Source organism: Tachyglossus aculeatus, chromosome 22 (genome assembly GCF_015852505.1).
Source record: "Tachyglossus aculeatus isolate mTacAcu1 chromosome 22, mTacAcu1.pri, whole genome shotgun sequence".
NCBI classification, from domain to species: domain Eukaryota; kingdom Metazoa; phylum Chordata; class Mammalia; order Monotremata; family Tachyglossidae; genus Tachyglossus; species Tachyglossus aculeatus.
In genome coordinates this window covers 10027467-10043613 of record NC_052087.1, presented here as the reverse complement: position 1 = coordinate 10043613, position 16147 = coordinate 10027467, and the positions used below count along the sequence as shown (strand labels likewise).

The 16147-nt window shown below is 48.9% G+C and overlaps 1 protein-coding gene across 1 annotated transcript in view; it reads left to right on the top strand.

The window, feature by feature from the left end:
* OVCH2 (ovochymase 2) overlaps positions 1-16147 on the top strand; it is a gene marked incomplete at its 3' end in the record, with an annotated part of 57135 nt that overhangs the window by 13259 nt on the left and 27729 nt on the right. The window contains exons 5-13 of the mRNA XM_038765210.1: positions 2080-2231; positions 3302-3497; positions 4076-4087; positions 9572-9595; positions 9650-9725; positions 11836-11885; positions 12007-12097; positions 12216-12349; positions 13321-13461. Coding sequence (XP_038621138.1) covers positions 2080-2231; positions 3302-3497; positions 4076-4087; positions 9572-9595; positions 9650-9725; positions 11836-11885; positions 12007-12097; positions 12216-12349; positions 13321-13461 — 876 coding nt within the window. The remainder of the gene's footprint in view (positions 1-2079; positions 2232-3301; positions 3498-4075; positions 4088-9571; positions 9596-9649; positions 9726-11835; positions 11886-12006; positions 12098-12215; positions 12350-13320; positions 13462-16147) is intronic.

The following is a 16147-nucleotide window of genomic DNA, read 5'->3' as shown; positions in this document are numbered from 1 at the left end:
AAGCTAATCAGGTTGGACACATCCATGTCCCTGATGAGGCTCACAGTCGTCACCCCCAATTGACAGATGAGGTAACTGAGCCACAGGGGAGTTAAGTGACTTGCCCAAGGTCCCACAGCAGACAAGTGGTGGAGCTGGGATTAGAACCCAGGTCCTTCTGATTCCCAGGCCCGTGCTCTATCCACTAAGCTAGCCCACTTCACTTCTCTGGGCCTCCGTTACCTCACCTGTAAAATGGGGATTACGACTGTGAGCCCCACGTGGGGCAACCTGTTTACCCGGTATCTACTTCGGCGCTTAGAACAGTGCTTGGCACATAGTAAGCGCTTAACAAATACCATCATCATCAATTACTACTACTACTGCAAGTACTGTTACTACTGCGATGACTACTTCTGCTTCTGTCCCTGCGACTACTGCTACTGCCGTTACTTGACGTAATGGACAGAGCACGGGCCTGGGCGTCAGAAGGACGTGTGCGTTCTCATCCCGGCTGCACCGCTTGTCTGCCGTATGGCCTTGGGCAAGCATGCGTCACTGTAATAAGGCCCTTCAAGGCCCTGCTTCCCTTCAAGGCCCTGCTGAGAGCTCACCTCCTCCAGGAGGCCTTCCGAGACTGAGCCCCTTCCTTCCTCTCCCCCTCATCCCCCTCTCCATCCCCCCCATCTTACCTCCTTCCCTTCCCCACAGCACCTGTATATATGAATATATGTTTGTACATATTTATTACTCTATTTATTTATTTATTTTACTTGTACATATCTGTCCTATTTATTTTATTTTGTTAGTATGTTTGGTTTTGTTCTCTGTCTCCCCCTTTTAGACTGTGAGCCCACTGTTGGGTAGGGACTGTCTCTATATGTTGCCAATTTGTACTTCCCAAGCGCTTAGTACAGTGCTCTGCACATAGTAAGCGCTCAATAAATATGATTGATTGATTGATTGATTGATTGATTAATAAGCACTGGGGCAGATCCAAGCTAATCAGATTGGATACAGTCCCTGTCCCACATGAGGCACACCGTCTTCACCCTCGTTTGACAGGTGAGGTAACTGAGGCCCAGAGAAGTTCGGTGACACGGCAGGCACAGGGTGGTGCCGGGATTAGAACCCACGTCCTTCTGATCCCTAGGCCTGTGCTGTCTCCACCAGGCCACGCTGCCTCTAAAGCTGCTTCCCTTTGGGTTCCCGAGCTTCCCTGTGGGGTTTTACTGTGTGCCCTGAGCCATGAGGCGACTGCTCCCATCCCTGTCATCTTTGGGGAGCAGAGCTTCCCCCACCAAGCCCACCCTGTGCCCTGGAAGCATGTGGCCCGATTCCCCACCCCCAGTCCATTGGACTCTGGCCCTGAGAGGGTAGAAGCCAACTGAGGCCCAGCCGGAGGACTGCCTGCCACCTTGTAACCTCCCCAGCACTTAGAACAGTGCTTTGCACATCGTAAGCGCTTAATAAATGCCATCATTATTATTATTATTACGGGGGACTGTTGGGTTTCAGCAGGCCCTCTAGACTGCCCGCTCACTGTGGGCAGGGAACGTGTCTGTTTATTGTTCTATCGTACTCTCCCACATGCTCAGCCCAGGGCTCCGCACACAGTGAGCGCTCAGAAAAGACGATCGAAGGAGTGAATGAATGAAAAGGGGCTGCAGGGTCCACGTCGGCTCCAGGATCATTCACTCATTCATCCAATCATATTTATTGAGTGCTTACTGTGTGCGGAGCACCGTACTAAGGGCTTGGGTAGTACAAGTCGGTAACATATAAAGACGGTCCCTACCCAACAACAGGCTCACAGTCTAGAAGGGGGGAACAGACAACAAAACAAAACAGGTAGACGGGTGTCAAAATCATCAGAACGAATAGAATTAAAGCTATCTGCACATCGTTAACAAAATAAACAGTAAATATGTACAAGTAATAAATAGAGTAATAAATCTGTACAAATATATATACAGGTGCTGTTGGGAGGGGAAGGGGGTACGGTGCGGGGGGAGGAGAGGAAAAAGGGGGCTCAGTCTGGGAAGGCCTCCAGGAGGAGGTGAGCTCTGCCGGGCCCCCGCGGGCTGGTTGTGTTTGCAGACGGAGCCCTCCCTCAGCGACTGCAACAGGTCCACCTGCCCATTCTGCACCAGCGAGACTGCGGGGCGGCCCTGCTGACGCTCAAGAAGCCCGTGAGCGGAGACACTGTGCTCTGCGCTGGGTTCCCTGATGGAGGGAAGGATGCCTGCCAGGTCCTCTGGGGGCCGTGGATCGGGGGGCGGGGGGCTGGGAAGAAAGGCTTAGCATCAGCTTGGCTTTACCATCCTCCAAGGAGCCCTTCGGGGTCTGGGTTGAGTCCGAGGGGACCCCGAACTTGGGACATCCCACATCCCCGTGTCTGCTGATTCTGTTGTACTGTACTCTCCTCTGCACATAGTCAGCGCTCAATAAATACCATCGATTGATCTCAGCAGGTCCAGCTTGGGGGAGGGCAGCTAGGAGATCGGGCAGGGCCCCAGATCTCCAGTGGCCCCCAATTTTGTCATATCAAATTCCTCTCATCATCAGAGGAGTCACCTGTTGACTGGGAGGACTGAAAGGAAGCTGGGGGCGGGTGGCAGGGTTCTGATGGGGGGAGCCAGTCGGGAAGGGTTGGGGAGACCCAGGCCGACTTCTAAGAGCCCCAGATAGGTCCCATTTGTGGGTCAGTCAGTCAATCGCATTTATTGTGCACTTAACAGTTGCAGAGCACTGTACTAAGCGCTTGCTCAGTGGAAAGAGTCTGGGCTTTGGAGTCGGAGGTCATGGGTTCAAATCCCGGCTCCGCCAGCTGTCAGCTGTGTGACTTTGGGCAAGTCATTTACCTTCTCTGTGCCTCAGTTACCTCATCTGTAAAAAGGGGATTAAAACTGTGAGCCCCCCGTGGGGCAATCTGATCACCTTGTAACCTCCCCAGCACTTAGAACAGTGCTTTGCACATAGTAAGCACTTAACAAATGCCATCACTGTTATTATTATTATTATTATTGGGAGAGTACGATACAACAATGCAACAGACACAGTCCCTGCCTACAACGAATTTACAGTCCAGAGTAGCTCGTCTCTGTAGGGTCTTTGCAGCCCTGTTTGGAGATGCTTAGTCTCGTGGGAGACTTGGCGAGGGCAGGCCTGAGAGTCCGGCTTAGGAGTCTCGGGTATCTGGAGGAATCCCGCCAACCGACGGCTCTCGGGAGGGGGGGATCGAGGATGGCACTGGGTGGGAGAGAGGAGATTGGAGGCCCGCCATGGATGGAGCGCTGAAAGAAAGCTTTCTCTCCTTAAGGGGGACTCAGGAGGCGCCCTGCTTTGCAAGAGCAGGCCGGGGGCCTGGACCCTGGCCGGGGTCACGTCGTGGGGAATGGGGTGCGCTCGCCCCTGGAGAAATAACTTGAGGAAGAGCTCGAGCCTGAGGGGCTCCCCTGGGCTGTTCACGGACACTAGCAAGGTGCTTTCCTGGATTCACCAAACCATCAGTTCTGGTAATCATCATCATCATCAATCGTATTTATTGAGCGCTTACTGTGTGCAGAGCACTGTACTAAGCGCTTGGGAAGTACAAACTGGCAGCATATAGAGACAGTCCCTGCCCAACAGTGGGCTCACAGTCTAAAAGGGGGAGACAGAGAACAAAACCAAACATACTAACAAAATAAAATAAATAGAATAGATATGTACAAGTAAAATAAATAGAGTAATAAATGTGTACAAACATATATACATATATACAGGTGCTGTGGGGAAGGGAAGGAGATAAGATGGAGGGGATGGAGAGGGGGACGAGGGGGAGAGGAGGGAAGGTGCTCAGTCTGGGAAGGCCTCCTGGAGGAGGTGAGCTCTCAGTAGGGCCTTGAAGGGAGGAAGAGAGCTAGCTTGGCAGATGGGCAGAGGGAGGGCATTCCAGGTCCTGGGGATGACATGGGCTGGGGGTCGATGGCGGGACAGGTGAGAACGAGGCACGGAACCCAAGCGCTTAGCACAGTGCTTTGCACAGAGTAAGCGCTCAATAAATACAACTGACTGACTGACTGACTGACTGATCCTTGCCCTGAGCTGCCAGGCCTGAGCTCTGGTGAGGCAGTCCTGCGCTCCCGACCTAACTGTAGGGTGGGAGTAGTGGGTTCAATAGTTGTAGCAGTAATAATAATAATAATAATAATGTCATTTGTTAAGCACCTACTATGTGCAAACCACTGTTCTAAACACTGGGGGGATACAAGGTGATCAGGTTGTCCCATGTGGGGTTTACAATCTTAATCCCCATTTTACAGATGAGGTAACTGAGGCACAGAGAAGTGAAGTGACTTGCCCAAAGTCACACAGCCGATAAGTGGCAGAGCTGGGATTAGAACCCATGACCTCTGACTCCCAAACCTGGGCTCTTTCCACTGAGCCACACTGCTCTGCTTCTCCTCCCCTCCCCCTCATCCTGACTCCCTCCCTCTGCTCTCCCCCGCCGCCCCACAGCACTTGTGTATATATGTACATATTTATTATTCTATTTATTTTATTAATGATGTGTTTAGATCTATAATTCTATTTATTTATATTGATGCTATTGATACCTGTTTACTTGTTTTGTTTTGATGTCTGTCTCCCCCCTTCTAGACTGTGAGCCCGTTGCTGTGTAGGGATTGTCTTTATTTGTTGCTAAATAGTACTTTCCAAGCACTTAGTACAGTGCTCTGCACACAGTAAGCGCTCAATAAATATGATTGAAGGAATGAAAGTCATAGTAATAATAATAATTTGGTATTCATTAAGTAGTAGTAACATTAGTAGCAGTAGTCATAGTAATAACAATAAAAATAATAATAATTGTGTTAAGTGCTTACTATGTGCTAGGCACTGTAACAATAATGATAACAATAATAATAATAATTGTGGTATTTGTTAAGCGCTTACCATATGCCAGGCACTATACTAAGCCCTGGGGTGGATACAAGAAAATCAGGTTGGACACAGTCCCTGTCCCACTTGAAGTCTCACAGTCTTAATCCCCATTTTACAGATGAGGGAACTGAAGCACAGAGAAGTGAAGTGACTTGCATAAGGTCACACAACAGACAAGAGGCAGAGCTAGGATTAGAACCCATGACCTTTTGACCCCCAGGCTTATGCTGTATCCACTACATCAGGCTATACTAAATGCCGGGGTGGACACACCCAAATTGGGTTGGTCACATCCCTGTCCCACGTGGGGCTCAAAGTCTCAGTCTCATTTTCCAGATGAGGGAACTGAGGCACAGAGAAGCAAAGCGACTTGCCCAGGGCCACAGAGCAGACAAGTAGTGGAGCCGGGATGAGAACTAAGATCCTTTTGATTCCCAGGCCCGTGCTCTATCCATTACACCAAGTAACGGTAGAAGCAGTAGTTGCAGTGATAGCAGCAGAAGTAGTAATTACAGGAATAACAATACTTGCAGTTGATGATGATGGCATTTGTTAAGCACTTACTACGTGCCAAGCACTGTTCTAAGCGCTGAAGTAGATACAAGGTAATCAGGTTGTCCCACGTGGGGCTCACAGTCATAATCCCCATTTTACAGGTGAGGTAACGGAGGCCCAGAGAAGTGAAGTGACTTGCCCAAAGTCACACAGCAAACCAGTGGAGGAGCCGGGACTGGAATCCACGTCCTCTGACTCCCAAGTTCTCGCTCTTGCCGTTAGACCATGCTGCTTCCCGTTACAGTAGTTGCAGTTCTAATCGTAGTAATAGTAGCAGCTCCTTTCTTAAAAATGGTGTTTGTTAAGTGCTTATTTTGTGTGAGGCACTGTAGAGGAACTCCCTTCTCAGGCCCTCTGTCTCCTTGCCTTCCCCATCCCTTGTCCCCAATGACCTAGCCACTACTTTATTAAGAAAATTGGTGCTATCAGAAGTGATCTCCCTGTAATCTCCCCTGCCCCTCCTCAGTCCTACCTCGCTTCTACCCCCTCATCAACTCTTCCATCTTTCCCTGCAATATCTCTACAGGAGATCTCCTGCCTTCTTTCAAAATCCACCCCATTCTTAGTAAAACCTGACCCCATTGCTTCACAATTTATTGAAACACTCGTCCTCTTCTTTCTTCCCTCCCTTACAGCCATCTTCAACTGCTCACTCTCCAATGGCTTCTTCCCCACTGCTTTCAAACATGCCCATGTCTCCCCTATCCAAAAAATCCCTCCTTTGATCCTACGGCTCCCTCCAGTTATTACCCCTTTTCCTTCCTACCATTCCTTTCCAAACTCCTGGAGTGAGTTGTCTGTACCCGTTGTCTCAAATTCCTCTCCTCCAATTCTCTTCTTGACCTCCTCCAGTCTGTCTTCCAGGCTTTTTCACTCCCCACAGAAACCACCCCCTCAAAGGTCACCAAAGATCTCCTTCTTGCCAAATCCAGTGGCCTCTACTCCATCCTGATCCTCCTCCACCTCTCAGCTGCTTTTGACACTGTGGACCACTCCCTTCTCCTGGAAACATGATCCAACCTTGGCTTCACTGACACTGTCCTCTCCTGGTTCTCCTCTTATCTCTGGCTGCTCATTCTCAGTCTCCTTCATGGGCTCCTCCTCTGCCTCCCACCCCCTAACTGTGGGGCTCCCTCAAGGTTCAGTTCTGGGTCCCCTTCTATTCTCCTTCTACACTCATTCCCTTGGAGAACTCTTCTGCTTTCACTGCTCCGATTACCACTTTTATGCAGATAATACACAAATCTACAGCTCCAGCCCTTATCTTTCTCCCTCTCTGCAGTCTGGCATTTCTGTATCAAACAAAAACTCCTCATTATTGGCTTTAAAGCACTCAATCACCTTACCCCCTCCTACTTCACCTCGCTACCTCAAGCTTAACATGTCCAAATGGAGCTCCTTGTTTTCCCACCCAAACCCCGTCCTCCCCCAACTTTCCCATCCCTGCAGAAGGCACCATTCATTCATTCATTCAATCGTATCTATTGAGCGCTTACTGTGTGCAGAGCACTGTACTAAGTGCTTGGGAAGTACAAGTTGGCACCGCCACCCTTTCTGTCTCAGAAGCCTGTAACCTTGGTGTTATCCTTGACTCCTCTCGGTCATTCAACCCACATATTCAATCCATCACTAAATCCTGTTGGTCCCACCTTCACAACATCGCTAAATTCCGCCCTTTCCTCTCCATCCAAACTGCCACCACATTAATGCAATCACTCATCCTATCCCGCCTGGATTACTGCATCAGCCTCCTTGCTGACGTCCCAGCCTCCTGTCTCTCCCCACTTAAGTCCATACTTCACTCTGCTGCCTGGATCCCTTTTCTACAAAAATGCTTAGGACATGTTTCCCCACTCCTCTAGAAACTCCAGTGGTTGCCCACCCATCACCATATCAAACGAAAACTCCTCATTTTTGGCTTTAAAACACTCAATCAACTTACCCCCTCCTACCTCACCTTGCTACAACCCAGCCTGCACACTTCGCTCCTCTAATGCTAACCTTCTCACTGTGCCTCCATCTCATCTACCTCTCTGCCGATCCCTCTACCAAGTTCAGCCTCTGGTTTGGAATGCCCTCACTTCTCAAATCCAACAGTCAATTTCTTTCCCCCTGTTCAAGGCATTATTGAAGGCACGTCTTCTCCAAGAGACCTTCCCTGACTAAGCCCCCCTTTCCTCTCCCACTTCCTTCTGAATTGCCCTGACTTGCTCCCTTTTTTCGTCCCCACTCCCAGCCCCCCTACACTTATAATATAATAATAATAATGATGGCATTTATTAAGCGCTTACTATGTGCAAAGCACTGTTCTAAGTGCTGGGGGGGGATACAAGGTCATCAGGTTGTCCCACGTGGGGCTCACAGTCTTCATCCCCACTTTCCAGATGAGGTAACTGAGGCACAGAGAAATTAAGTGACTTGCCCAAAGTCACACAGCTGACAATTGGCGGAGCCGGGATTTGAACCCATGACCTCTGACTCCAAAGCCTGTGCTCTTTCCACTGAGCCACGCTGCTTCTTGTGTACCTATCTGTTATTTACTTATATTGATGACTGTCTTCCCCCACCTAGATTCTAAGCTTGTTGTGGGCAGGGAATGTGTTTGTTTATTGTTGTATTGTACTTTCCCAAGCACTCAGCACAGAGGATTTGCTCAACGTAGCACAAAGCGCCAATTCACATCCTGGTTTAATGCCAGCATGACATTAAATGGTTTATTCCTGTCCTTTCATTGGAGTGAGAATGGTTTGTTAATCCTAGATCTAGATCCTAGTACAGTGCGCTGCACACAGTAAAGGCTCAATAAGTACAATTGAATGAATGAATGAATACTAAGCACTGGGGTAGACACAAGCTAATCACGTTGGACACAGTCCCTGTCCCACATGGGGCTCACAGTCTTGATCCCCATTTTACAGATGAGGGAATTGAGGCCCAGAGAAGTAAAGTGACTTACCTAAGGTCACCCAGCACAACTCAGGTCCTTCTGACTCCCAAGCCAGTGCTCTTTCCATTAGGCCACACTGCTAGGGGTGATTCCAGTCCATTGAAAGGGATCAAAGAGAAGCAATTTGGCCTAGTGGATAAACCCGGATTCTAATCCTGGCTCCTCCACTTGTCTTCTGTGTGACCTTGGGCAAGTCACTTAACTTCTCTGGACCTCAGTTACCTCATCCGTGAAAGGGGGATTAAGGCTGTGGGTCCTATGTGGGACAGGGACTATGTCCAACCTGATTACCTCATATCTACCCCAGTGCTTAGAACAGTGCCCAGCACATTGCAAGTGCTTAACAAATATCTTAAAAAATGTCCATTGTTGTTATGGACACTGGAGGGAGGGAGATGAATCCCACCCAAATCCTACCTTCCTGACTGTCCAACATAGCTGTCCACCTACAAATGGGATGGAAGCTCATCGTGGGCAGGGGATGTGTCTACCAACTCGGTTATATTGTTATATTGTACTCTCCTAAGTGCTTAGTAATGATAATAATAATAATAAAGATGATGGCATTTGTTAAGCACTTACTATGTTCATTCATTCAATCAATCGTATTTATTGAGCACTTACTGTGTGCAGAGCACTGTACTAAGTGCTTGGGAAGTACAAGTCGGCAGCATATAGAGACGGTCCCTACCCAACAACAGGCTCGCAGTCTAGAAGAACTATGTGCCAAGCACTGTTCTAAGCACTGGGACAGATACAAGATAATCAGGTTGTCCCACATGGGGCTCACAGTCTTCACCCCCATTTAACTGATGAGGGAACTGAGGCACAGAGAAATGACATGACTTGCCCGAAGTCACACAGCTGACAAGTGACGGAGCCAGAATTAGAACCCACGACTTCCGACTCCCAAGCCCAGGTTCATTCCACTGAGTCACGCTGCTTCTCTCTATGCTCTGCAGACGGGAAACACTCAATAAATACGATTGATTGAAAATGGACAATCGGTTTCAGGTCCCACGGGCTTGGGATTTGATAGGCTCAAGCCCACTCAGAGTCCAGCCGAGGGTCAGGCCCCAGGGGTCAGGGCAGCGTCCGGTAGCTGGGGCAGACCGAGGTGGCCGAACCGCTGACCAACACGCTTTCTCCTTCCTTTTTCAGAACTGAGACCGAAGAGTGCAGCGGGTGAGTGCTTTGAAAATTCTGCCTCGGTGACTCCCCCTCGGGGTTCTGGGCCAGTGAGAGTCCGGTGCAGGCAGAGGCCGGACTGGGGGCTTCGGGGCAATGAGAACCTGCGGACCCTCATTCACCAGCCGTGAGGAAACAAATTCCTGTCCTGGGGAAGGATGCCATCACTAACCAATCCACCATCCTGCCTGCTGGGAGGAGCGGGAGTGTTTGAGCCTGTCTGCCCCCACTCTTCTGCGCTTGCTACTCAATCATATTTATTGAGCACTTACTGTGTGCAGAGCACTGTACTAAGCACTCGGGATAGTAGTAATAATTAATAATAATTATGGTATTTCTTAAGCACTTACTATGTGCGAAGCACTGTTCTAAGCGCTGGGGGGTTTACAAGGTGATCAGGTTGTCCCCTGTGGGGCTCACAGTCTTCATCCCCATTTTCCAGATGAGGTAACTGAGGCCCAGAGAAGTTAAGTGACTTGCCCAAAGTCCCACAGCTGACAAGTGGCGGAGTTGAGATTAGAACCCATGACCTGTGACTCCCAAGCCTGTGCTCTTTCCACTGAGCCACACTGCTTCTCTACTCTATAAGAGAATTAGTAGATATATTCCTTGCCAACAATGAGCTTACAGTCCAGCCCCGGAGAAGCAGCATGGCCTGGTGGATAGAACATGGGCCTGGGAGACAGAGGATGTGGATTCTAATCCCGGCTCTGCCACATGTCTGTTGTGTGACCTTGGGCAAGTCACTTCACTTCTCTTGGCCTCAGTTACCTCATCTGTAAAATGGGGATTAAGAGCGTAAGCACCATGTGGGCCAGGGACTGTATCCAACCTGATTACCTTGTATCACCCTAGGGATTAGAACAGTGCTTGACACATAGTAAGTGCTTAACAACTATCATAATTACTAAAATTATTAATAATAATAATTCACCTGTAGGTGCAAGTACTCAGTGCTTAGAACAGTTTGACATCTAGTAAGCGCTTAACAAGTACCATGCTGATTTGTACTTCCTACGCGCTTAGTACAGTGCTCTGCATACAATAAGTGCTTAATAAATACGATTGAGTGAATGAATAAAACAAACATACGCACTTAGGGACCAGCAGTCTGGCACTGGTCTGTCCCCCAACCCCAAAAATGAAGTGGGACCCTCAAAATTGCAGCTCTGGGCAGGGAGATGGGGCAGCAGTGTTAGGGGGCCTCGGTGCCCAGCAGCAGCTGGTAAGTTGGGGGACAGAGTGGGAGAGACAGAGAGAGACAGAGAGAGTAAAATCCCACCCCTTCAAAATGTCCATGGCTTCTGCTGGTACTGTCATCTGCCTCTGTCTCTCCCTGGGGCTTCTAACATGGCTAGAACTGGAGGTGGAGGGGTGGGAACAGAAGGGGTGGTTTGGGGAGATGCCCAGGGAGCGGCCTGCAGCAGTGACATCAGCGCTTAGTACAGTGTTTGGCACATAGTAAGCACTTAACAAATACCACAGTTAGTATTATCAGAAACAATTGTAGTGACCACAGTGGTGATGGGGAATGGGGGAGGGTGAGAGGGACGGAGAGGGCAGTGGCTTCCCCTTAAAGTCAAAGACTTCTGAGGGTGTGTCTATGTGTGTGTGTGTGCATGCATGCATGTTTGTGTAATACCATCACAAGTCAACAGTACCTACTGAGTATCTATGGGACATGGAACATGTGAGAAGCAGCGTGGCTCAGTGGGACGAGCCCAGGCTTGGGAATCAGAGGTCATGGGTTCTAATCCCAGCTCCGACGCTTGTCAGCTGTGTGACCTTGGGCAAGGCACTTGACTTCTCTGTGCCTCAGTTCCCTCCTCTGTAAAATGGGGATTAAGAGCCCCACGAGGGACAACCTGATAATCTTGTATCCTCCCCAACGCTTAGAACAGTGCTTTGCACAGAGTAAGTGCTTAATAAATGCCATTATTATTATTAATAGAAATAAATGATACATTCCCTGCCCCCAAGAAGCAAAGATTGTTTATGTGAGGGTGTCTGTTTATGTGTGTGTGTGTGTGCGTGTATGTCTGTGAGACCCCTATCTGCCCCCCCAACCCCTTCCCCATCTCTCTGTCTCTCCTTGTCTATCTCTGTCTTTATTTGGACTCTCTTTCCTGCCTTTCCCCTCCCCCACCCTACTCATTTTGGGGCCACGTGCTCTGCCCCTCATGGAAGCTCCACCCTCATGGAAGCCCTACCCCCTGTCCCTCGTGGAACCCCTGAAGAGATGGTCCCTTTCCTGAGAGGACCAAGGGTGGGTTGGCCGTAGGAACAGGTAAGCGCAGGCTTCTGGAGGGCTGTAGCCGGGAGGGGCTTGGGGTGGCGGGGGTCCTTGTGGAGGAGATGGAGGGAAAAACCAGCCCAGGTCCTTCTCCGCTTCCCTCCGGTCCGGGCAGCACCCTGCAGCGGGAGAGACGGCCTGCTCTCCGGACCCCAGGGGAGCCTGCGTTTCCCAGGGCCGTCCCGACCCTCCTACCAGGACAACCAGTGAGTACACTGTGCAAATTGTATCTCTGTCCACCTCCCACTGCCCCTTTTCTGCCTGGTGGGGGGTAGGGAGGCACCTACCGTCCCCCATCAGCCCCCCCGGTGTGCATCATTTCAGGTTGTGTCTCTGGACCGTGCGAGTCCCCTCCGGGAAGCACGTCCTGCTCAGTTTTTCCCACATGGACACGGAGTTTGAGGAGTTCTGCCGCCACGATTCCCTGTCCGTTCTGGCACCAGGAGACAGATTTGTCGGTGAGTGGGACTCTCCCTTCCACTGCCTTGTGCATAAGGGTCGATTGTTCCCTCAGTGTAGGGTGGGACTCGGCCTGGACTTTTGAGGGAGGAGTGTTATTTTGAGGGGCACTGCTCAAGTGAGGGGGACTCCTTGGAAGCCTGCATTTCCAGTCCTCAAAATCCTCCAATGGCTGCCTATTCCTCTCAGTCAATCATTGGTATTTATTGAGTACTTACTACGTGCAGAGAAATGTCCTAAGCTCTTACCTCACCTGATTATGCTCCTTCTACAGCCTGGCCAACACACTTAGCTTCTCTAATGCCAGTCTTCTCACTGTACCTCGATCTCGTCTATCTCGCCGCCGACCTCTCACCCATGTCCTACCTCTGGCCTGTAATGCTCTCCCTCCTAGACTGTAAACTCACTGTGGGCAGGGAATGTCTCCATTTATCATTCTATTGTACTCTCCCAAGCACTTAGTAAAGTGCTCTGCACAGTTAGCACTCAATGAATACAACTAAGTGAATGAACTGAATGAATATTTGACACTTACTCTCCCTGCTTCAAAGCCTTATTGAAGACACATCTCCTCCAAGAGGCCTTCCCTGGCTGAGCCCTCCTTTCCTCTTCTCCCATTCCCTTCTGTGTCACCCAGACTTGCTCAATTTATTCATCCCCTCCTCAGCCCCACAGCACTTAATGTACATATCTGTAATTTATTTATTTACATTAATGTTTCTCCCCTCTTCTAGACTGTAAACTTATCATCAATCGTATTTATTGAGCGCTTACTGTGTGCAGAGCACTGTACTAAGCACTTAACTTATTGTGGGCAGGGACTATGTCTGTTCTGTTGTTATATTGTACTCTCCCAAGCACTTAGTACAGTACTCTGTACACAGTAAGTCCTCAGTATATTCACTTGACTGACTTAGTGACTGACTGATCCCTGGGTTGTGCTCACAGAAGCCCTCGCCTTATATTTCAGGGAAATTCTGCGGCACGGTTTTCCCGCGGCCCATTCTGATCGGCTCCAGTTCTGTCAGGCTGAAGTTTGTCTCCGATTCCACGGATTCGGGAACTGGATTTTCTCTCACCTACAAAGCTGTGGAACCAAGCCGTCTCCTCGGTAATTTCACGGGGTGGAGCCTGGCCTTCCATTTCCCTGGGTCTATGGGTGTCACCTCAGCATCTGCGGGAGTCTGTTAATCTTTCTCACCTCACATCCCAGCAGGGCCTTCCGTTTCCCCAGTTTGCTGGGTGTCACCTCAGCAAACCATCCAACTGTCTCTGTCCCCATTTTCCAGCTGGCCCCGTTTTGAGCTGGGCAGGTCAGCTGGGAACAGGAACAATTGGGTGGAATAGAAACGCTGGGCTTAATTTGCCCTCCAAGAAGGGAGCAAGAGGAAACCGGGCCAACAGAGGTCGGCGGCAAAGTGTGTGGGCTTTGTTGTGATAAGAGAGTAGCGAGGTGAGGTAGGAGGGAGCGAGGTTACTGAGTGTTTTAAAGCCAGTGCTGAGGAGTTTCTGTTTGAGCAAGAGGAAACAGGGCCAGCTCAACTGCATCCTCATTCCGGGGTGGCCCAGGAGCTAAGGTAACGGAATAGGTAGCCTCATCATCATCATCCTCATCATCACCAACATTTTACTTTCTTTATTTATATTTATTTATTGTTATTTATTTTACTTGTTCATATTTACTATTCTATTTATTTTGTTAATGATGTGCATCTAGCTTTACTTCTATTTATTCTGATGACTTGACACCTGTCCACATGTTTCGTTTTGTTGTCTGTCTCCCCCTTCTAGACTGTGAGCCTGTTGTTGGGTAGGGACCGTCTCTCTACGTTGCCAACTTGTACTTCCCAAGCACTTAGTACAGTGCTCTGCACACAGTAAGCGCTCAATAAATACGCTTGAATGAATGAATGAATGAATGAACAGCATTTGCTGAGTGCCCACTCTATGCAGAACTGTGTCTTAAGTGCTTGGGAGAGAACAAGAAGCACCATGGCCTAGAGGATAAAGCACAGGCCTGGGAGACCGAAGGATCTGGGTTCTAATCCCAGCTCCCTCACTTGTCTGTTGTGTGGCCTTGGGCAAGTCACTTTACTTCTCTGGGCCTCAGTTACCTCATCTATATAATGGGGATTAAGACAGTGGGCCCCATGTGGGACAGGGACTGCACCCAACCCAATTTGCTTTATCCACCCCAGCGTTTAGTACCGTGCTTAACAAATACCACAGTTATTATTATTATTACAGGAGTTAGTAGACACATTTCCTGATGTCAGGGAGTTTATTATCTAGCAGGGGAGACAGACACTTAAATACATTACAGACAAGGGAAATAATAGCTTATGGTATCATCATCATCATCATCACCAATAGCATTTACTGAGTGCCTCCTGCATGCAGAGCTCTGTACTAAGCAGTTGGGAGAGTACAAGAGTTACTAGACACAATCCCTGCTGTCAGGGAGTTTATCACCCAGTAGGGGAGACAGGCACTTAAATACATTACAGACAGGGGAAATAATAACATATAAAATTTATGGACCTAAGTGTTACAGAGGGCTGTAGTAATATAAAGCATTTTGATGGCACGGTGGACTGAGGAGGTAATCGATCTATAGTAATAATAATATGAATAATAATAATAGTAATTATGATATTTGTCAAGTGCTTACTTTGTGCCAGGCCTGGGATAGATACAAGCTAATGGGGTTGGACATAGTCCCTGTCCCACATAGAGTTCACAATCTTAATTCCCATTTTATAGATGAGGTAACTGAGGCACAGAGAAGTTAAGTGACTTGCCCTAAATCGCACAGCGGACAGGTGGCAGAACTGGGATTAGAACCCAAGTCCGTCTGACGCCCAGGCCCGTGCTCTATCCACTATGCCATGCTACCTTCAATCCAGTAATAATAATAATGTTAGTATTTGTTAAGCACTTACTATGTGCCAAGCACTGTTCTAAGCACTGGGGTAGATACAAGGTTAAGAGATTGTCCCACGTGGGGCTCACAGTCTTCATCCCCATTTTACAGATGAGGGAACTGAGGCCCAGAGAAGTTAAGTGACTTGCCCAAGGTCACATAGCTGACAAGTAGCGGAGCTGGGATTAGAACCCATGACCTTTGGCTCCCCAGCCTGTGCTCCTTCCTTTGATTTCCCTTGAGCCATGCTGCTTCTCAGTAGTATTTATTGAACACCTACTGTGTGCAGAGCACTGTACTAAGCACTTGGGAGAGTACAATAGTTAGTAGATATGATCCCTGCCCTCAGGAAGTGTAGTAGTTGGAGAGGAAAACACTAAAATAAATTGCTAGGGTGTGAAGGTCTGCAGGTACAGGCCACAGGGGCAGACATATGAGTCCCTGAATCTTAAGCGATGAAGAAGGGCTGAAAAGGCAGTTGAAGGGGAAATAGGTTACGGAGATGGGAAATTAATCAAGGAAGACCTTCTGGAGGAGATGTTATCTCCGAAGCTTTTTGAAGATGGGCAGAGCAGTGTTGTTCTCTCAGATTTGAAGTAGGAAGGACTTCCTGAAAGTGGAGAGGGCGTTAGCCAGAGGTCAGCAAGAAGAGGCACAGTCAGTAGATCGGTCTGAGAAAAATGAAGATTATGAGCTGGGGAGTAGTGGAGCAGAGAATTGTTAAGTAGGAGGGAGAGAGACGATTAATTGCTTTGAAGACAGTGGTCAGGAGTTTTGGCTTGATACACAGAAGAACGGATGACCACTGAAGGTCTATGGAGAATAGGGAGATCTTTGCAAAATGATGCTTTGGAAAAAAATGGAAGCAGCATGA